Source organism: Gallinula chloropus, assembly GCF_964237585.1.
Source record: "Gallinula chloropus genome assembly, chromosome: 2".
Lineage (NCBI taxonomy): Eukaryota > Metazoa > Chordata > Aves > Gruiformes > Rallidae > Gallinula > Gallinula chloropus.
The window spans coordinates 110741516-110763608 of NC_140086.1; the positions used below are offsets into that span (position 1 = coordinate 110741516).

At 44.4% G+C, this 22093-nt stretch overlaps 1 protein-coding gene across 2 annotated transcripts in view; it reads right to left on the bottom strand.

Annotated features, from left to right (window-relative positions):
- Positions 1-738: 738 nt before the first annotated feature.
- PDE1C (phosphodiesterase 1C) overlaps positions 739-22093 on the bottom strand; it is a gene marked incomplete at both ends in the record, with an annotated part of 325232 nt that continues 303877 nt past the window's right edge. Inside the window, 2 exons of one of the 2 annotated variants that reach the window (XM_084280364.1) lie at positions 739-908; positions 9930-9995. In XM_084280364.1, the coding sequence (XP_084136490.1) occupies positions 739-908; positions 9930-9995 (236 nt within the window). The remainder of the gene's footprint in view (positions 909-9929; positions 9996-22093) is intronic. The other variant, XM_084280365.1, reaches the window with a different exon arrangement.

Consider the following 22093-nt stretch of genomic DNA (forward strand, 5'->3'; position numbering starts at 1 on the left):
TCACCAGAGTTCTGCAGAAAGAGGGCAGAGAGTTATTTTCTACAGTTCCTCATGGTGTAAAATCTGGGGACAAGAGGAACTTTTCAGAGGGGGCATGTTCAGCTGTGAAACTCAGGCCCACGGGACACTATAGAGAGAAAGAATACATGGGATAAAACTCAACTAAAATAAAGACAGAAAATAAACCTTTCAGTCTTATTTAACATTCATCAGAGTTTGTGCAAAGAATAGTTTTAATGCTGTTCTATGTCTTCTTTTTCTGGAGTCAAGCAACAGGACTCTGTATTCCAGCTTCCTGTCTTCATCCTCCTGAATAACTATGACACTATGACAGGACATTTACTCTCAGTACAGCTAGACAAGAAAAAGCTTTCCTATGCTCTCTGAAATAGTCATTTTTGTCTTACCTGTGGTAGGTAGAACCACCATAAGGAGCCCAACAATCTAGGAAAGCATTAACTTCCTTAATTTGACAGGAGATAGTGGTATACAGTTACTTCTTTTAAGGTAACAGCCCAATATTTTAGTACTAAGTGGGCATATGCTGCAGTAATAAGGTGGCTATTGAGAACATTTCTAACAAGATGAGCATTATATTGTCCAGCTAAATCATACACTTGCTTTTATCTACAACTGCAGCTGCTGTACAACGCAGTACGATCTGTGCAATGGTTACACAATATCCTCTGTCCGCCTGTGAGCTGGGTCATTCCAGAAGTTGCCTCTTTATCTCTCCTGCTATTTCCTATTCCAGCTCTGGGAAATATGTTGAATCTTCTTCATCTTTCCCCTCTGGTCAAGCAGTTTACATCTCACCACATGTTCCTCTGATTTCTTGTGGAGGGATGGGAAATAGTCTCCTGAGCTGTGAGTAGGCCTCCTGAGGTGACGCAGCTGAGGTTTGATGGCTGGTGGTGACAAAGGAAGAACAATGATTGTTACCATGCCTAGCATTTGCTCATCAGCAAATAGGAAATAAATTCCTCAGAAACTGCACCCATCTCGCTCGGCACAGCCTGTCTGGCTTTCTCAGCCTGAGAGCCAGGACTCTCGTGCATTTACAGGTAGTTACACAGGGTTACAAAAAGGTTCAGAAAAAAAAAAAAAAGAGATGCAAAAATACAAATAAAAAATATAGATTCTAAGACTTTAGAATGAAACATAGACATCTCCAGAACTGAAATTGAGCACTTGAAATCATGCCCTTTGGACATCCCAGAAGACTATACCAACACAGGTGAATTCCAAGGACCCTTCTCAACATTTTAGACAGAAGATGAAAGTGCCACAAGTCTAAACAAAGCAGCAACTTTATACTTACCTACTTACATGCAGACAGTTAAACACCATTGAACAAGGTAATTTTAAGGCAATAAATCCAGATCAAGATCACATTTCCCAGAATTCAGAACTAGTTGGATCTGATGGTTTTCATGTGATTTTCCAGTCAACTACAGGCCACTGTGAAAGCCACAGGTGGGCTACACGTGAATCTGACTATTCTCAACTTCATGACTCGGTTTATTTAAATTGATTTATTGCTTTCTTACATCTTTACATAAGCAGAATAAAAAATTACTATGACAAAAATGTATTAGTCTTATGCTTAGTTATTATTTGCAAAATAACCAAGTAATAATTCAGTAATGAGCACAATAAGCACTTTAAAAGAAAAGTCATTGCTCTCAGCATGAAGCCTAACAAGCAAAAAAGATTCCCCTGTGTGAGCTAGCTAACATCAAATGCTAGAACAGTCACACTCTCATCCTGTTAAACTTGAGTGATTAATCGTACTATAAAATGTCTTCAGAATCAAAAAAAGCTATGGATTTCGTAAACTTTAGAAATACACACACAGATTTCTGCATAGTCATAATCCTTCCAGTTTTCAACTAGACTAGGCTGACTTTCATTAAAAGCTTGAAAAATATCCAGGTGAGTTACTTTTCTTTGAGGTACATTCACTTTTCAGATTAATTCCATTTTCTGTACTCAGCATGGATTCAGCCAAACTGTTATTGGATTTTCCATTCCTCAGCATGGGGGAATATTTATTGTTAACTGGAATTTTACTGGAGTTGTTGCCAGCAGAGATGACTCGGCTAATAGGTTTAAGGGGGTTTATCCAGAACACTGACAGTGCTGTTTATCATCCTTGTAGAGGAGTTGATAAAGGGGATCCATGACATTTAATTTCTTCAGGCTTTAGTGATTCAAAGTGATGGGGAGAAGATGCTCTCTCAGGACTTTTTATAGTTCTATTCCCAGATTTTCACTGATTTATTGTGTAATCTGGACTGTAACATCCACCCCAATTTTTCCACATGTAAAATGGGAATAAAAATGAGAATACTTACCTCACAAGGGTTTTGTGAGGGCTTCAATAGATTATGCTTTTAAAGAGCTTCATGCATGGTATGATGTAAGCATTAGAAACTTCTAACCTTGATGTCACTAAGGCATGAATTTCCTTTCTTTTTTATTTTTGTTTTAATTTAAGGGAAATAAATAATTATTTTTTAAGCAATGAAAGCAGAGAATTGGCATTTGGATAGCACCAGTGTAAACTAGAATAGTTACACAAGTAGTATCCTGCAGAAAGACTATCTGTGTGTCATTCAGACACCGATCTAGCAAGGAGGCCAAGAGTGCATTAGCGGCTCTGTTTGCTCCGGCCTGTGGGTCGTGCAACCCAGCATCTTACAGAACAGCAGCTGTGTAAATCTCAGAGTTGGCTAGGATGGCATGCACCCAGCAGCTCCTCTTACCCTTTCTTTCACACAGTTCTCCATTCCTTAGAGGGGTCAGGACTCCCTCTACCTTCTTGGTATAAACACCCGCTCTAAGTCAATATTATGCCCTGTAAGATATAATGGTCAGCACAGATGAAAGAATGAATGCCAGAGCTGCTGAATTGCAGACAACTGCAAATGAAAAATGAGCATAGACTGCTGCAAAGATTGCCTCACCCAGCAGGTTCTGCTTGCAGCAGCACAGTTACGGGCAGCCAACCTCATACCACCCCATGCCCTTCCACACACCCTCGATGTCTCTATTTTCAAAGAGTTCTGCTAAGCGGAAGGGAGTGCAAAGCTTGCAATCTGCTTCTCAGTTTTTGTTAAAACCCTGTAGGTTGGATCTGCTGCACTTTAGGTGTAACTACAGATACTGTGTCAGAGAGGGGCAGGATTTGAGGGTATCTGCAAACACGTTTGCAGCAGACCAACTATCAGGTTTTAGAGAATAATGCAACTAGTAGAACACTTATATGAAGGAACAAAAATTGTTCACTTCCCCATCTGTCTTGCCCCCACCATATGTAACACAAAAGCAGTCTACTGCACTCCATACAACACAATTATATTAATAGCTTGAGGTGCTACACCAGGAGCTGTTATTTTATATTAGCAGTGAGGGATGCTCTTATAAGCAGACACAGCTAACGCATGAAAGACTGGTTTGGGAGTGGAGGTGCATATACAGAAGGGCAGGTGAACAAAATGTACAGGATTTGCCACAGTTTAAGGCATTCTTTCATTAACCAAGAAACCACATGGGTACCAAATACTGCCCTTTAAACTGATCCTAAAATGTGCCAGTCACCCACTGAGGAAGGTCAGTAAGGTAACCAATGAAAAGCCAACTACTCTGGGGATGATCGCTTGAACTAACAGTCCAGACAGTGCCAAGAGCTTCAGTCTCATGGATAACCTCAGGAAGAGCAAAACGTTTACTAAGGAGTCTGCCTTCAGTTAATGGGACTTGATGGACATTTCACATGAGCTAGAAGTCAGGGGGATGCATCACCAGAGTCCACAAGAATTATTGTACACAGTAGTTAAAATTTTAGCTGGAATTTTCCTGGTTCTACTGTCTTGCCCAGAAATACAATGATTGGCAATAGTTTTTGCCCAGATGCAATAAGAAGGAAAATATTGCTAAAGATGCTTACGGACAAAAATGCTTTATAGTCATCTTAGAGTATTTTAAACTAATAAAAGTTGTTGCAGCAGCACTCTTGTTATGCAGCAAGTCCATTCTGAGCTGAAAACAGAACAAGACAAGGCAAACCACCAATATCATTTTCTCTTCCTTTACAAACATTTTAAAGCAGACAAACATTTCAATGAATTCAAAAGGCATGTCCCATCAAAAAAGAAAAAAAAAAGCTATTAAAATGTCATTTTCTTTAATGTCATTGCTACAATCACTGAGTCAACAGCATGGTTTTCATGCATGAACACCTGCTGGGAAACAATTTGCCTCTGATAAAAATTTAGAACACAGTCAGCTGAGCTGCCACATCTGCAGATGAGATTTGAATGGTCACTACGGGCACTTGGTGCTGGAGGGAAGGGAAAAAGTGCTGGGAAGAAAAAACAGGACACACTAAGGGGGAAAACCCATACGGGCTATTCGGCTTTCACATCTGCCCCTGAGCTGATGGTGGCTCCTCCTGTGCTGCTGCTAGTGCTTCTGGAAAAGGACCCAGCCAGGGCTCTCCACTACCTTTGCACAGTGGGAGACCCAGCAGTGAAACACAGTTCATGGGCAGCACTGGCGCTGGAGGAGGCCAGTTTGGCCTCAGCACTAAAATGTAATGCAAGTTAGTGTGGATGAGGATGAAGACTGAGACACTGCTGTCTCTACCAGCTGTCCCTGCTTCACAAGGGGATGCTGTAGCTACACAGGGGCACCAGGGTGGAAACAGTGTTTGGGCCATTGCTTGGTACAGAATGAAGTACATCTTGCTGCTCTCCAGACATTCATGCAAGCACTAAGAGCCTCTGGAACACCATAGAAAAGGTATTTAAGTCTTCCTTCAGTGAACCAGCTGGGGTTAGTGGCCTGAAGACAGATCCTTCTGCCATCTCCTCTCACCCATAGGTCCCTGCAGAGCTGCCGAGATGTACTTATCAATTTTGGGACCGATGTACAAAATAACACATATAGGACCTTCCATATTCTTTCAGTACTCAAAATACTTAATCCTAAAGGAAAAGGAGACTTGTCAGGGTTTTAGATAAGATCTGAACATCTTCCAACAAATGAAGGTAAGGAAATAACTATCAGATGTTTAAAGTCACAAACGAGCTGTGACTGTGGCTGAAGCATGTTTTATATCCTGTATAAACATGGCCTTTGGGTCTGTTCAACAGAGGAGCAGCACACCTTGGCTTCAGTGGGACAGCAGGATGTGGTGATGATAGCGGCAGTGGTATATTTTTATAGTTCAGAAGAGTTGTCCTTTGCATGGCTGTGCTTAGGGCACAAACCCAAACACTCTAGATCTGAAAATGACCAACCTTTCCACCACAAAAGTGCCATCTCTCCTCACTTGTTTTTCTAAGCCTGTCTGGTTGCTAACATGTACTATTGGCTCCATCCACACCAACCAATGACTCTCTTTACACCTCGTCTTTCATCCAGGCTGCGGCTGCTAAAATCAGCCCACTTACACCCCAGGAAAAGCAACGGGTGTCCAGCACCAGGTTTGTCCTCATGAGCTGGGTGGCCAAGGAGACGACAAGGATGCCCATCAGCTGCGCCCAGTGCCTGGCCACCATAGGCAGGGAGAGCACCCAGGGGCCTGCAGGGCACAGGAACTGCCTGGGGGCCAGAACACCTAAGGCCTTCCTCCAAAGGGTGCTGGGCTAAAGGGTGGCAGGCAGGGCTATGGTAGACTGGGCTCTTGTGGGTGGGCTTGGGTGGGTGGGGACCCAGTGGACAGAGCTTTGATGGGCAGTGCTTAAGTGGGCGGGGCTTGTGTGGGTGGAGCTGCGGTGGGCAGGGCTTCACACCAGGCATCACTGCCACCTCACGGGGCTGTCACCCGGCAACGCAGCAGTTACCGTGTCCCTGGGCAGGCTGCTGCCCTGTCCCGCAAACAGAGCTGTTGCCGGGGCAGATGGAAGAAGACATCTCAGAGGATGTCCTCAGGAGCTACTGCTGGAATTCCTCAGGGAGGAAGACCTGGATGAGGCTATACTGGAGGTGCTTTACTGCAGCAGGGCTACCCTGGAATCTTACCTGATGGATACAAATCTTGCTTCAGCCTTGGGGAACAGGCAGAAGCCCCTCACAGCATGGAAACCATCACCTATCCCTGGAGGTGCCTGAGGCTCTCAGGCCTTTTCCACTGGAGAGCCATGGCCAGCGCAAGGGAATGCCTTCTGGAGATGCTACACCATCCTCACCTGCCATCGAGCCAGGGGCAGCAGCGCAGCTGTAAGAAATGGGATGTATGGAAGTGGCAAGGCTCCTGCTGCTTTGCAGCATCCGCTGGTGTTCCCAACGAGCGCAAGGGAAGGACACTTGTCCCCAAGGTCCATCAGGCCGGGGACACCTGGCCACTCGGGGCAGCCCCTGAGATGGCTCCAGGCTGAGGGAGAACAGGGCTAGGGCATCTCCTGGGAGGCGTGACCAGCCGGTGGGAGGAGGGAGCCGGTCTTGCTCACATGCTCAGGGACTAGCCCGATCGCCAGCTCTGCTGCTGGGGTCAGGAAGGAATTTTCCCCCGGGGCGGATTGGCACTGGTCCCCGGGGGTTTTTTGCCTTCCTCTGCAGCACTGAGCAGGACCCCTTCTCAGGGCCCCTCCAGCCCATCTGGGCTGGCTCACTGCCTGCTGCTGCTCATGCACCACGAAGGTGGCACCTCATGCCCTGCAGCTGGGGGGAGGAAGGCTTTTTTCCCCCCTGGTGGGCTAGCAAGTGTCCCCGGGGGGTTTTTTGCCTCCTCTGCGGCTTTGAGCATGGCCCCTTGCCAGGGCTCCTTTAGGCCCTTGCCGCTCAGGGCCTGCTGCTCATGCTCCATGAAGGTGAACCTCGTGCCTCGCATCCGGGGGGAGGAAGGTCTCTGGACTGCCAGATCCAGCTCCAAGGGTGATTATCATCTTCTCCTCTGTAGCACTGAGCACGACCCCTAGTCAGGGCTCCTCTGGGCCCTTTTGGCTAGGTTCTTGCCTGCTGCTCTAGCACCTCCAAGGTGCTGGTCAGGCCCCGCCTCTCTCGGGCTCTCTTGCTCATGGCAGGTTCATAGCGGGAGCAAGCTCTGCTCTTCCCTTGGCTCCATTTCCCCAGGAGTTCTTGCTTGTGCAAAACAGCCTGGAAGTGCTTGGAAGGGCTCTGGACTTGCTGCACCACCAGGAAGGAGCTGCTGCGTTTCCCCTCTGCCTGCAGGCAATACAAGCCCAGGGCAGGCACTTTCAAAGGAGACCTGTGTCACTGGCCAAGCAGCACAGCAGAGCAAGTTTGGGAATGCCAGAAAGATGCTTTTGTCATCACTGGGTGCTACACTTTGGAATACAGCCCACGATACCACACATCACCTCTTTCTTTTGTGCGTGGTCTGTCCAGATCCTCATCTTTCATGTTCTTGCTCTTGAAGAAACCAGGACAGCTCAGCCTCTGTTCTGGCTGCTGCTCTCTGCAGCACTGGGACTTACCTTTGCCAGGCTGCAAGGGATGTTTTTACACAGCTGAAGACTGCATCAGCCTGCTCCTGTCTTCATGACAGTGAGCAGTGGCTCGCAAAAGATCAAAAAAAAAATAAAAGAAAATCATGTTTCAATTTGTGTCCTGTGTCCTTGGAAGTGGTTTTGCAGCTGAAAACCCCCTGGCAATCCAGGCTGATAACATCGTTAGGCATGGTGAGGGGATGGGATGGGATGGGATGGGATGGGATGGGATGGGATGGGATGGGATGGGATGGGATGGGATGGGATGGGATGGGATGGGATGAGATGGGATGGGATGGGATGGGAGAATATGCTGTGTTCTGCCTGATGAGCTCTGATCTGAGTCTGAGGGCTCCATGCAGGAGAGTGGCTCTTCACAGTGCAGGTCCCAGGCCCATCCAAGAGACAGCATCAGAGATGGGCACAGCTGCACCAGGGCTCAGAGCTGGACAGAAGGCCCCAGGCTGAGCTGAGCCATGTCCCTGGAGCCCTGGGTGGGAGACAGTGTGGGTGCAGGTCCCAGGGGAGGCTGGTCCCAGCCAGTGAGGCCACTTGAACAATTATTCCATTTCCTCCTCCACTTTTCCTCCTCTTTGCGATGAGGAAAAGGAGTCATTCCCGAGGCCAGCAGTGGTGCCTGCACCTGCAGGTCCCTGGGACACTGCAAGATGTGGCTGAGCTGCTGGGGGACTCTGCTTTCAGCAGTGGTCAAGCCCAAGTGGGAGCACTGTCAGGGATCTCTCACACATGCAGCCACCTAACCCCATCAAACCAGCTCTGCACACTTTTAGGTGTTTCTCCTTGTGCATTTTGAATCTACAAGGTACAGATACAGAAGTTGGGCTGATCAACCTGCCAGCAAAGAGACGGATGGGATCACACGCACACAGGCACGTTCTCCTCAGCCTCGACTACAGCCACCGCAGTACAGCTTCCACTTGTGATGCAAGATGCTGCATGCGACCCACGGGAAAAAAATCACAGGCAACCAGATTTAGAAATTAGAACATTTCTCCATTGGAACATTTCTCCATTAGAAAATGACGTGTGTTTACAGCAGACTGTTTCTTAACTACACATTAATTAGTGGCTGCTTCCAGCAAAGCCTCCCCGACCCCGGTAAAACACGATCTCTATGGAACATAAAGAAACATCACTCTGCTGCCTTTAAAGAAAATGCATCACTGAACTCTACATGGAGAAAACATTGCACTCCTGCCTACTGCCCGTCACACGCTGTAAAGAGCTGCAAGGGAAGGGCTGATTCGCCAGCTGTACCAGAGGAAACAGTTGGGTATGCAAGCCACAGCAACAGAACACAGGTACCAGCATTAAACCACCAACACACAGAGAGTCCCTAATAGAGCACCCAGTGGGGCACCCAATCGGGGCCAAACCCAGCACTGAGGTGGGAGGTGTCTAATGATGAGAGAGTCAGTGCCAGAGAGAATGCACCTCCCTCTGATTCAAGGTGAGAGCATCCCAGTCAGGACCGGCACTGGAAGCAAGTCTGGACTGGCAATAAATTCAGTCTCTTTTCACAACAGAGGGGCACTGCTGGGTTCAGCACTTCCCTCTCCTGAAGGTGGATCTGCCATTTTTCTAATCCGAACAGTTAACAAATTACAGTTCACAGTTTGGAAGGGGTGTAGATGCTCTTCCCAAACAGAGAAGGAAACTGGGACACACAAGGATTTGAGTAAGGGAATTGGGCAAGTCAGCAATACTGAAAGTACAGTACCTAGAAGCCTATGCTGAAACCCTCTCTGCTGCATTTATATTCTCTACCTTCTTATTGTAATGGTGGTCTGCAGACTCAGAACAAGGATCATACAGAATAAGGGATGCAGAATTTGCGGTTTGCAGGTACTTATTAATGAATCAATAGGTTAGAAGTGGTCTGGTGTTGGAGAAATGGACAAACCCCTCCTGTAAGCACTGTTCATTAAAAACACACAAGGGACCACTGCAAACATGCTAAATTGTGTAAAAAGTGAGCTAGTTTTGAAACTAGATCTGTTTACATTCAGACAGATGTGTAGGACAAATGAAGGGTTATCATGGTGCAATAAAGACTGTAGATTGTGGTAGATGTGAAGAGCACAAAAGAACAAAACGCTATGCTTGAAATCACAAAACATCCTTATTTTTCCCTTTCAGCATTTATGTCAATGTTATAAGAGCCCAAATTAATTTTCCAATTGAATTAAAATTGTCTGCAGCCTGCACTGCAAGGCACAAACCATAAGGTATTTGTTTTAAATAAAATCTGTCACAGTCCATTAGAAAAAAGGAGTTATTTTGTTCAACCCCAGTGAACTTGTTTTAACGTTTTAATGCAATGAACAAAAGTCATGCTAAACCTGGAGAAGAAGTTGTGTTGATGTTTGTCTCCCAGACAGTTGTCACTATGAGTGCCTATTTCAAAAGTTGCACATATAAGCAAGTTAGAGTGAGGTGGTACCAACTGACCTGGCAACGTGAGGTGATTTCCTGAGGAACCCGAGCCTGGTAAGTCAGCTGAAAGTCGTGCTGGACCTTTAAAAAAGAAAGAGTAATTTCAGCAGAGATGGATGAACTGTAGTCCCACCAATCATGACAATGCTTTTTGTAGCGCTATCACCACCACGAGGTGGTTGTCTTCTTTCTGATATTCCTTATCCATGGTTTTAGGTAAGGTTAACTGTGAAAACAGCCTCACTTCTGGGGACTTTTCCATTTAAAGGACTCAATATCAAACATTCTTTTTAATCACTTACCGTGTTTAGGTGGAGGTAACCTAGTTGTTGACTCCAAAGTTTCACATTCTGAAGTTCTGGACTTAAGAACTGTTGCCAGCTGTCAGACAAGCTTTCCCTTCAGCTACCTTCATGTCCTCACAGTTGTATAGCCACCAGTTTTACAGCCCATTACAGCTCTGAAGGCAGTTACACAGCACTTACCTTGCTTCTGTAGTGGTTCAGTGAGCAGGTGAATCACTTTGGGTCCTACTAAATGATGGTAGCAGCTCCAGACATTTATGTCACTGGCTATAGTTGCCAGAGAGAAGACTCTGATACTGTATGTGCATGGGGAGGTGAGTCACCCAAATCATTAGATGCCTTTTCCAAGTCATCTTTTCTCCATCTTAGCTCCCTTCTTGCTTACGTAGCAGTCAGTATTTCTGATTTGAAGACCACAGCCGACTACATTAACACCATCAATGTCTAACAGAAATTGGCAGCTTGGCTTCATCTCTGCTTGCAGTGGACTGGATGTTCACGCAGACTCAAACCGAGCTGGTGAGGTGTAAAAATACAAGCAGGCACAATGTTGAGCACATTGCCTGTTCTTCAGAAAATCAGTACCAGTGATCCTCCCAGAGAGGAAAGGAGTGACCCAAAACTGGAATTTCAGGCAAAAGGAAATGCACAATGCCTTCCAGAGTTGTATGGAACATCTCTGAATTTTACATCCTCCTTAGAGAGAAGGGCTTGGTGTCTGCCACTCTTTATCATAATCTTTTCCTCTTTTTAAGGAACAGATGAAATAGAAAAGCAGCAGCAATACAGAAAAATTCTGGTCATTACTTGTGCAGTGTGATGACTGCTGCACAGGCATCACCAGAGTCTACCTGCGGAGCAAGATGCTTTGTAGAAGGTGGCATGCAGGGACGCAGCTGAAACGCTGCGAAAGGAGTATTATAAGGAATACTGGAGCACACGACAGCCCAGACCTGTGGGATCAATATTCGTGTTCCAAGTAGCACAGAAACAGACCAAAATCACATGAGCCAGTGTTTCAGAGGGCCTGAGTGTGGTGTGCTGGTGTTGATTTAGATATTATTATGGGCGGTGACTTCAGTCAAAAAAGAAAAGGGAAAAAGTTAAGGTTGATCCATCTAAACCCCAAACAGGTAGAGTTTTACCTTGGGGTCCTTAAATAAGCTATTTGAAGCCGCTACTTCAATGTTGCCGTCTTTAGAAATTAGGTAATGCCTCTACGACCCTCTCACAGAGGCAAGCAGTGAGCAGTGACTGCCATCCAAGCAATGGTCCCACTATGCTTAAAAAACTCAGTTGATTACTACTAGTCACCTATGGGGAGCTGGATGCTGGAAAGCAGCCAGCAAGCGCCGTGCCTGGGTCAGATGTAGAAAGCACCAGAACAAAATGAGCCTTTCTACAGCTTCAATTCAAATGGAGCGGAGACCTCATTGGTTTTATTTGGTAACAGGATGAAGGTACATGGACTCAGTTACAGAAAAAACTGGAATGTTGAAAAATGTTGTATACATTTAGAGACCACAAGCCTCTTCTTTCAAATAAGGAACTAACAATAAATACATATTGTTTAAAATTATTCCCAGAACAGTTGAGAATACTTGGCATTACATGGCATCATTCAGTTTGGTTTTGCCTTTTTTTTTTCTCCTTATGAGTCTTTAAAAAAAACAATAGATTTTGTTTTTCTCATTACCCTCCCCACCCAGTCCCAGGAGCAATCTTGTGCTGAGTTTTGCTTTCAGCATGTATTTTAACTTGTTTTCTATCCGCTGGTGCAAAATAGTGTAACAACCTGCCTCTTTCTTCCTGGAAAAATGTTAGAGATCAGGTGTCTGTCACTTCTTTTAGTTCAGTTCCAGAAAGACAACTCCATTATCAGTTCTGCTAATACAAACATACTCTAAAGCTTATGTTTAAATTCATACATAGAATTCCCTGCAGAGTGCCAGCTGAGAAAAGGTTATTTTACAAGACCAAGATCCTTAAATTTGGTTTATTTCCCCTTATCCTTCCTACCAATAGGTTTAATGCTTCTTAACTTTATTTGAGACCTGTCACTGTAGGGTTAACCACAAGAGCAGTGAAATCTACTGTCACAGATAAGCCACAACAATGTTCACCCTTCCTCCCTGCTGAAGGTAGTCAGTATGCTAAGGTGACTTTGACTTGAAGTGCCTACAAGAAGTAGCATCACCATAACGAAGAGATTTTTTAATATATATACTGAGATATATATATATATACACTCTTATTTAAACACATTGGAAGCAGCTTCTACCACAGCAAAGGAAGACAGCTCCACCCTGATGCATGAGCTTTACACAGACCGCCCTGTAATTAGTTGGACATGTTTCTGTTACTGAGTCTTTGGCCCCAGGTGTGGCAGTGGGACCAGCAGGACTTTGCACACAACTTCCTTTGATTTCAGTGCAACTAAAAGAGTGACCAGGCCCAAGGTGTTGTTTTTTCGCTCTAAGCAGATGCTGCAGATGCAATGGCTTTGTCTGTCGGGGAAGAAGGGGGAGAAGAAAAGGGAAGGGAAACATCCCTGTGAGAATCTGGGCCTGCAGACAACCAGAAGGTCTGGTGAAAACCCAACCAGAACCCTACAATAAAAATAGCAAATATTTTAAAAAATTGCTTATAAAAGTGTATAAAAATATCATCCAAGCACGAAGCAAAGGAAGAGGCTCACTCTGTCATTCTACCGCTAGGTTTTGTCACTAGAAAACCCCAATGGCCATAAGTAAGTTTGTTTGATAGATGCACTCCTGTGACCGCCAACGGAGGCAACGGGATTACACGTATTCCTCCTACCACTGGACAACTTAACACCAGGGTGTTGAGAGTACACAGCAGTCGATACATAAACATTCGGGAAAAAATGGAAAGAATACAAAATGCCAAGAGCGCGCTGCAAGGCCTGTGAGTGAGCCCTGTCACATGTAGAGATGAGGGCAAATAAATTTGCTAAAACTGAGCTTCAAGTCTTCAGCCAGCTTGCCTGGAAGGGGCTCCACTTTCTTCACTTTCTTCTACTTGTGCTCAAGTCGCTGGAGCAGGGAGAGCTGACACCTCAAAGACAGCCACGTGTCCCAGTCCAGCTTAGGTACAGAGCCAAACCCTATGCTTGCTGGGGGTGAAAAGGGGCACCGCAGCAATGAGGAGGCAGTCTCAGCAAGTAGAAGTGCAAGGCCAGTGTTTCACTTGAACAGAAAATAGTGGCATTGGCAGTGGTCACCTGCCCTGCTCCTGCTTTGAGCACAGTAATCAGATGGGGAAAAGATTGTTGGGGTTCCAAAACTTGTCTGCCTGTGGAAGCGAGGGGAGCACCACATCAGGATGCACACCTGACACGAAACCCAGAGCAGATCTGCTTATGCTTTTAGGTAACACAAGTGGGGAAAATATCTGTACCAGAGGTACGAGCTGAATTTGTGCCTTAAAAGGTGAAAGGATGTTTCTTTCTCTATTTTCTACCTGTCCAGTGTGATGTCTGCTCCTCATTTGCATGGAGTCAGTGCCACAGGGCTCCTTCTCATATTCAACCAGGACATTCCTGCTTTTGAGCGTTGATGTTCAGACACCGTGCCAGCACAGCTCTGAGATCAGCGCTGGTTCCACACATGTGAAAACACAGGATCACTCTGTTTTTTTCAATTACTGGGAGAGGTGATGGATTAAAAAAGAATAAAAGGACTCAATTATGCTGTCATTTGCTGAGTATAAATGGCTAACATGGTACAGAGGATGAAGAGTTTCCTTAGTATAAAAGGAAATGTGAGGAAAAAGGAGCCAGTAAGAAATATTTAGGACCAGTGTCACAAATTCCTGGAAACAGACCAGTTTATTCTAGGTGAAGCAAAAAAAATATTATCCTTGTCAAATCCCATAATTTCTAATTTGAATAGATTATTGTGGTTAATTAAAAGCCATATTTGGGACCAATTGTAGAATTTGCAAGGTCTAACAGCAAAAAGATGGTTGACATAAGCATTTTGAGAGGGTGCATCACTGGTTTTTACATTAAAAAAATAATTACAAAATAAATCCTTTTACACGTGCGTACACTTCTTGTATGGTGTCACAGAAGCTCATGGTCCAAAGCACTGATTTGTGTGCAGCCCAAAGAACTGTCACCCTTTGAGCCTTTTAAATAATAAACACGATAAAATGAGGGTGGTGAAACAGTGGAACAGGTTGCCCAGAGAGGTGATGGATGTCCCATCTTTGAAAATATACAAGGTCAGGCTTGATGCGCTCTTAGCAGCCTGGTCTCATTGAAGATGTCCCTGCTCATTGCAGGTGGGTTAAAAGTCCCTTCCAATCCCAACTGTTCCGATTCTATAAAAACATATTGCTTGCTTGGTTTTTTGGGTTTTTTTAATTGAAGTGTGTCTAGGAGTTCAAGCACTGTGTCACCATGAGTCAAAGATCTGTTAATTCCCTGAACACCAGTCCCAGCAAAATGAGGAAACACTTTTAGAGGTACTTGTAATGGCATTCCTCCCTATTTTAATTGGGTAAAGTGCCTGGAGTCTATCTCTACACGAGTTTCTAGGAAGCAAAAGACTTCTGGTGCCCTATCAGCAAAGCAGAGCTCTCTGAGGGCACCAGCACTCCCTGCACAGAGACAGAAGAGTGCTGTCTTTATCACATAGCTTCCCAGCCTGTGCTGCCCTCTGCAAGATGTACTCTGGCACCAGAAGACCCCTTTGCACCTACTGGTGGGCACTCCCAAATAATTTTGCAGAATTTCAGCATGGAGCTGAATGAACTCTGGGCCCTGTATTTGCAGGATCTGTGGCTTGTTCATTGCTTGTCATGTCTTCCTGAGGATGGAAAAGGAAGGGAAGAAATTCCTTTTCACTCTTTATAAATATGAGCCATTAGCTGATGATCAGCTAGTCTGCACACACTTACCCCCCCCCCCCATCCCTATCCCTTTGTGGAATAAAGTAAGAGAAAGTAGTTCTCCAATTTACACAATTGTACCATGGCTGATCTCCAGTTTAACTGGGCACTGTCGAGACCTACCACGCCTTGGCTCCCAGTGTGCTAGTACAATGCTGCAGAGTGTTCTGGGGAAGTGGGGCGGGCAGAGTAGGGGACTGTAGGTATGATCTGGGAGGGAAACCCATGATAGATGCTTTCATCTGGACTAGTGTCTTTGTATAGTTTTGATTTCTAGATCTGACTTTCACTTTCTAGATTTCCAAGCTAATAGATTTCAGTGGGATTTTGTTTTAACATGACAACAAAATTCTAAAAGATGCTAATCACTGTAGCTAATTAAAATGATTTTAAAAAGAGCAGGAGAATGTTGCTAGTTCTGACTGCCTGTATTTTGCAAAACCTTTTGCTGCCTACCTCAGAGCTGAGATCAGTAACTTTGACTATATCATCTCTGCTAGAATGGCAGCTTTGGTCTGCAGTCCCCAAGAGATGACAAATCCACCACTTCCCTTATTAGCTCCAGACAATGGTGACTAACCCTAACAATCAAGGAAAAACATTTTCCAGACCAATTTGACACCTTTGTGCCAGAAACAAGACCTGACCAGCCACACATTAAGCAGCCTGGCTTCTCTGTCTGAAAGAAGTCACTCCCAGAAAGAAAGAAAATATGTATCAGAAACAGATGAAGGGTTTAAAATTATTATTATTCTACCGTGCATCTTTAATCTAAGGCATCTTTATTCACTGTACATTAGGTAAGGGTAACTTAAAAAATATTAAGCAAATTCATCCTTGCACCTCTGACCAAACCCTCGGTAAGTTCCCCCTGACTTCAGGGAGAAGTCTGACTAAGCAGGGACTGAGTCACCGCTGCGGTATTTCGTTCTGTATTATTGATATTCCATCAGTGTGCCCTCAAAGAGCCTGGCCAGGGCTGCAAGTCATGTTCTCTTACTGGGGCTGAATGCTGATGGCAGGGAGGGAAGGAGAGGTGGGGAAGTGCTACGTGGTGCCACAGCCCACTCTGCCTATCACACAACACGGAGTGTGCTTGGCACTGGCTGCGGGGCCACTGTCCTCCCAGCATCCCGCTTGCCTCAGAAAATCCACTCCAGAGCTCCCAATGAACCAGGAGCTCACAAATGGGAACACTACAGACCCTTATATTTATTTAATTTAAATGAGCTGGTTCACTGAAGCCAACTGTGAGATCTAACAACTGGAAGGGTTATTGTTGTACTTCTTCCTTCTGCAAACATGTGATTGAAGTGCAACCTTTTCGCAACGTGAACCTAATCTAAATCTCTGGCTTTGAACAAACTCAAACTCTGGTGTCCAAAAAAGAATTCAAAGTGTCTCTAGCCTCAGTAATCAAAATCCCAGAAACGAACACTCCTGAGTGAGAAGGTACTCACATTTAAATGTGGATTTAGGCTGAGCTCTACTGCTGTGATTTTTACTAGTGTTAGTGGGAAGCTTATCCCTGTACATGCACAATTTAAGCAAGAACAGAGACCCAAGCTCTAATATAGGCTGGTGATAAAGTCCTGTGCTTCTGGAAAATGAAAAGGACACATCAAAGATTTACCTTCCTAAGCCAATGTTTTGCGTGTTCTTTACATAGCAAAGAGCCATGACAACAGTCTGATTCCTTGTAAAATACATATATGACTAACACAGCAAGACCATATCCTGAGCAAAAAGGAGTTAGGCCAAAAAAACAGTTACATGTGTATGTACGTGTCTTGATTTCCACACAGACAGGTAAAATCACTCATGATTAACTAGATTCCTACCAAGATCCCAAGTCAGAAAAGCACTTCCATACATGTTTGACATCTCTTATACAAGGATACCTTCATGATTTAAGGGCTGAGCAAGGTGGGGTTTTAAACACTTCTTTTAAGAAGCCAAAACGATGGCTAATTTCCAGGTGTCTGTCTCCACTGGGTGAGACAGTTGTGTCCACCGACTCCAGCAGTGTATTTAGGACACACTTTTTCATTCTCATTTTGTCCATCTACACTTCTCCAGCAACGCTTTTCCTTTTCTTTGGCCTGTCCATTCAGTCAGCGATGAAAGAATGATCACACTGGGACCAAAGTAAGAATTGAGCTATGTGATTCCCTGCTGCCCTTCTCTTAGATCTTCAGGTCAGGCAAAGAGCCCATGTTACTAGTAACCCATGAACAAACATGGTAAACAGCTCATTATCTGTAATCTCAAGTTACAGCAGACACGTCAAGCAGTACATTCGGTACACGCTCTCAGAGTCCAACAACAAAATTTGCCCCAAGGGAATATGGCTTTCATTGATTATTCCTGTCCTATTACTAACTGAAAAAACAGACCAAAATGAAGGGTTGAGCGAGTCTGCCTGCTGTTTAGAAACAAGAACATTTTGCTATCATTGCATCATCTGGGAAAGACATCAAATCCTAACAAATCAAATGACTCTACAAATTCACCATTCTTATTAATCACATCTACTGTGGCAGTAAAACCGATATCAAATTCTGTCTACCAGCAATTGGAAAATGGTCTCAGGGAAAAGGAAAAAAAAAAAGTAGTATTATAAAATTTTTTTTCTCTTTTTTTTTTTTAAATATGTTTTTGCATTATCCTAATGTTGGTTTCACAAGCTGAGGCACAGCAAAGGGCAATACTGGTATTTGAAGATAACTTTCATCTATTTGCTTGACCTGTCCAGAAAAACAGAACCATATGCATCAGGAAATCATCACTTTTTTTAAACAGAAAACTTTCCAACAACAACAAAAAAAATGCACACATACATGAACAAACAAACAGACAAAAATAAAACTGACCCAAAAAAACAAGGCCCCCACCCTAGAACCCAGAGTCATTAGCTGTGAAGTAGCCAGTGGGAGGAGGAGTGTTTTGAAAGTTGTTTAGTGCCTTCCCCAGAATCTGGTCTTTGCAGAAGGAGGAGAACAGGAATGAAGAAGCTCAGCTAAAATGATGAAAGAAATTTGCAGTCTCTTTTTTTAATATATTTTTACTCTTCTGTATCTGGAAAGAAAAAAAAAGAAAAAGAAAAAGTGTCAAATGCTGCTTTTCTCCCCTTTGTCCAATGAGCAGGTCATCTGGGGAAGAAAAAGAAGGGTATTAGTTTAGACAGCCTCATTTTCTTAGAGCAGTACAGCTTTGCTTAGGTGTTGAAAGGCTGCAAGGCGAGGCGCACCAAAGCAATACCTCTTGCTGGCTTGACTGGAAAACACCTTTCTGTCCTACACAAAATCAAATTCATTGTGCTCTGACTAGTCCAGTGGGAATGAAACTTTAGGCATCAATGGGATCACATAACAGAATCCAGCTTGCTTATATCGAGAGATCTCATTATCTTCCTCTGCTGTAGGGCTCCGATTACCCTTGCTCACTAGCTTTTCCAATACTTTATTTGCTCATGAAAGCAACAAGATTGTTCATGTGGTTTGAGATGAAGGAAAGAAAGTGTTCCAAACCCAAAAGAGCACCTTTGTCCCAAAGAGCTTCCAGAGAAAAGCACAACCTTATGTAAGGACAAGTGCATGAGATCTGACAGATCTGTACAATCTGCTTGAACCCCCTATCAAATACCTAAAATCCCTTGGCCTCAAAATTAGGCCATATTTGACTAACATTATCCTGTATGTACAAACAGAACTCTTGTCTGTGTAGTTATGCCACAAGTGAATCTTCACAATGAAGATTAGAAAATGCCGAATGTAGGTGATGAAATGTAGACAAGAAACCTTTTTCATTATTTCTAGTGAAAAAGGACAGTTTCTAATGAAAGAGGAGGCTTTATCCAACCTTCCTCATACCCTTCTTTGGAAAGCCTCTGGAAAAGCTTCAAACAGGAACATTAATATTTTACTCTACATTGGCTGTCCCAACCAGTTATCTGAATATGCCTGGCACTCTGCTTGGCTATTGTTGTTCTGACAATGCTTTCGTCAGCAGAGTTTGGAAGTTCATTTGAAAGGGACTCCCAGCCAAGGAGACTCGGCTCAATGTGAGATTAATTTATCTGGGAGTCTGGGCATGCCTCCGATGTGATTACGTCAGAAACTCTTTAGGTCCTTTCAGAAAACCAGCTTATTTTACCTTCCATAGTATACTGGGGGCTTGGGGTTTCTTTTAGGCAGTATTTGGCAAAACAAAAAGCTAAGGCTTTGCTGCCAGAGTGCATTATCTCCGATGAACGTATAGCAGTGGCTATTAGGGAATTGGTATCATTTTCTTCTATTGCGTAGTTATCAGGGCAACTTTACCTTTCAGGTAAAGTCCTTACCCTGCTCACTGATGCAAATCTAAACCACCACTGTAGAGAATTAGGCTTTCCCTATTTCATTGGATTTATTAGGCTGAATTGTGACATTCTCAACTCTATTGACAGCATAATCTACAACAGGCAATAGTAACAGCTATAACAATAGTACTACGCTTCTTGATGTCTCTTATCTTAAAGGTTCAGCCTGATTTACTGTCATTAACAGGATCATAACAATCCTGTCAGATGCATCATTAGCTGCATTTTAAAGAGAAAAGACTGACCCAGAAGCAAATGTAGTCATTTTGGACATAGGGACTAAATGACATCTTTGAGCAGTAATTATTTCTATATCTCTTAGATCATCTGCTGAATCTCACCAGGAATCTGAAAGAGGGCTGGAAGTACCACCCAACATGCCCTCCCTGGGCTATCCACACTCACAAAACTTTTAACCCCTCCTATTGCCATTAATGAGCCACAGGAAAATGCAATGTTTTTTCCAGTCTCTGAAAGTTCCCTGTGGAGAACTGAGTCATATATTGCTTTTTGCTTCTGTTGGCCACATCATCAGCTCGGGTGAGAACATTCCAGTACAGCATTTGCTTTAAATTTGCTTTCTGCTTGGTGGAGCAGATGTGTTGGTTTTCTACCCAAATTTCCCTTTTGGATACAATGTAGCTTACCTACAACTACCTTAACCTTGGATGTGATTCAGCTGCTTTCTCATTGCAGCACAACAGATCCAGTGCAAATACTCGTAGGTATCAACAGAGATAATTGAAAAGAGAGAAAAGAATGAATATGCAGCACTGGGTACACAGGAAGACTTTAAGTAGTTCACTTGGCATAAACTGAATTTCATTCTCTGAAATAGCCTCATCTGAACATACATCACAGTCCTTCAGTGTTGCTGACGAGTTTATATTGGTCGTCAAGGCTGAGTATTGGCCCTCTCCTTGATCACTAACACAAATACCACTGACCTCTAAGGCTCTTCATGTGATATCAGCACCCACTGCTTCAAGTCCCTCTCTGTTATCAGCCTGTGGTTTATATCAGGCGTTTGTAACTTGTGCTCGCTGGACTATGAATGTTTATGTAAGACCAGGTTAGATGGGGCTTTGTGCAACCCAATCTAGTGAAGGGGAACTAGATCATCTAGTTCAGTGTACAACTGTGTCCATACACCAAGGAAGCTGGCTGTCAGTTTTGCACAATCAGTGATTAATCTCACACATTTGCCTCTCAATTTGTGGTAAAACAAATGCTTTGGAGTCCAAGACCTTACAAGAACCACCCATTTTAACAGTTGGCATTTATTATGCCTGCCTAATGCAAACTTCCACAATCTGCTACCCAGTTGGAGAGCAGGAACACAGCCCCAGAGGCATTTAGGCTGAGGTGAGAGTTTAGACTGACTCAAAAACTACACCTGTTCTGCTATGACTCACGCCCCTCACCAAGTGTAAATCACAGGCATGATGCCGGTTGTACCAGCTGGAAGTGGAGAGCTGACCTCTCCCAGCACTGCTTCTGAAGATGGCCAGCCATGATCCTCCAGCCTAATGCCTGCCCTTTCCCTTTATCCCTTCCTCTCCAGTCACAGAAAGCCCAGCGCTGCCTGGAGCAGGCTCAGGACACCTCCCCATGGCCTCTTGCATCCAGCCAGCCTGGCAGGACAAGACCAACCCCTGTGGTTTTCAAACTGCATTTAAAAGAAAACTCTAATATTTTCTCTCCTAAAAAGTAAATGCTGAATTGGGGTTGAGGGACAGTGTGACCTGGAAAAAGGATTTTGTTGGCAGCATTGGCTTTTGGGTTTTTTTTCCACAAATGACTTATCTTGCTTGGCAGACCCTGCTGATGAAAGTGTGAAATTATTGCATGCTCCCTGTTTCCTCTGCTCAAATGCACATTCCTTCAGCATTATAACCATACTTAATTATGAAGGAAGCACAAGATGACCCCACAGTCAGGACTACACACTTGGATTTCCTGTCTAGGCAGACTGTGGTAACCTTGAGGTTCACTTGGGAAAAAAAGTATTGCTTACCATGAACAAATCTCATAGAATCATAGAATAGTCTGGGTTGGAAGGGACCCCAAGTATCACAGATTTCCAACCTCCCTGCCACAGGCAGAGCCACCAACCTCCAGGCCTGGATCTAGACAACCTGGCCTTGAACACCTCTAGGGACAGGGCATCCACCACCTCTCTGGGCAGCCTGTTCCAGCACCTCACCACTCTCTCTGTAAAAAAACTTCCCCCTAATATTTAATCTAAACCTTCCCTCCTTTAGCCTTAGCCCATTTCCCCTTGTCCTGCCATTGTCTACCCTTTTAAAAAGTTGAATCCCCTCCTGTTTATATGCTCCCTTCAGGTATTGGAAGGCTGCAATGAGGTCTTCTCTTCTCCAGGCTGAACAAGCCCAGCTCCCGCAGCCTCTCTTCGTAGTGCAGGTGCTCCAGCCTGCTAATCATCTTTGTGGCCCTCCTCTGAACCCTCTCCAACAGTTCCACATCTTTCTTGTATTGAGGGCCCCAGATCTGGACACAGTACTCCAGATGGGGTCTCACAAGGGCAGAGTAGAGAGGGACAATCAGCTCACTATCCCTGCTGGCCACCCCTCTTC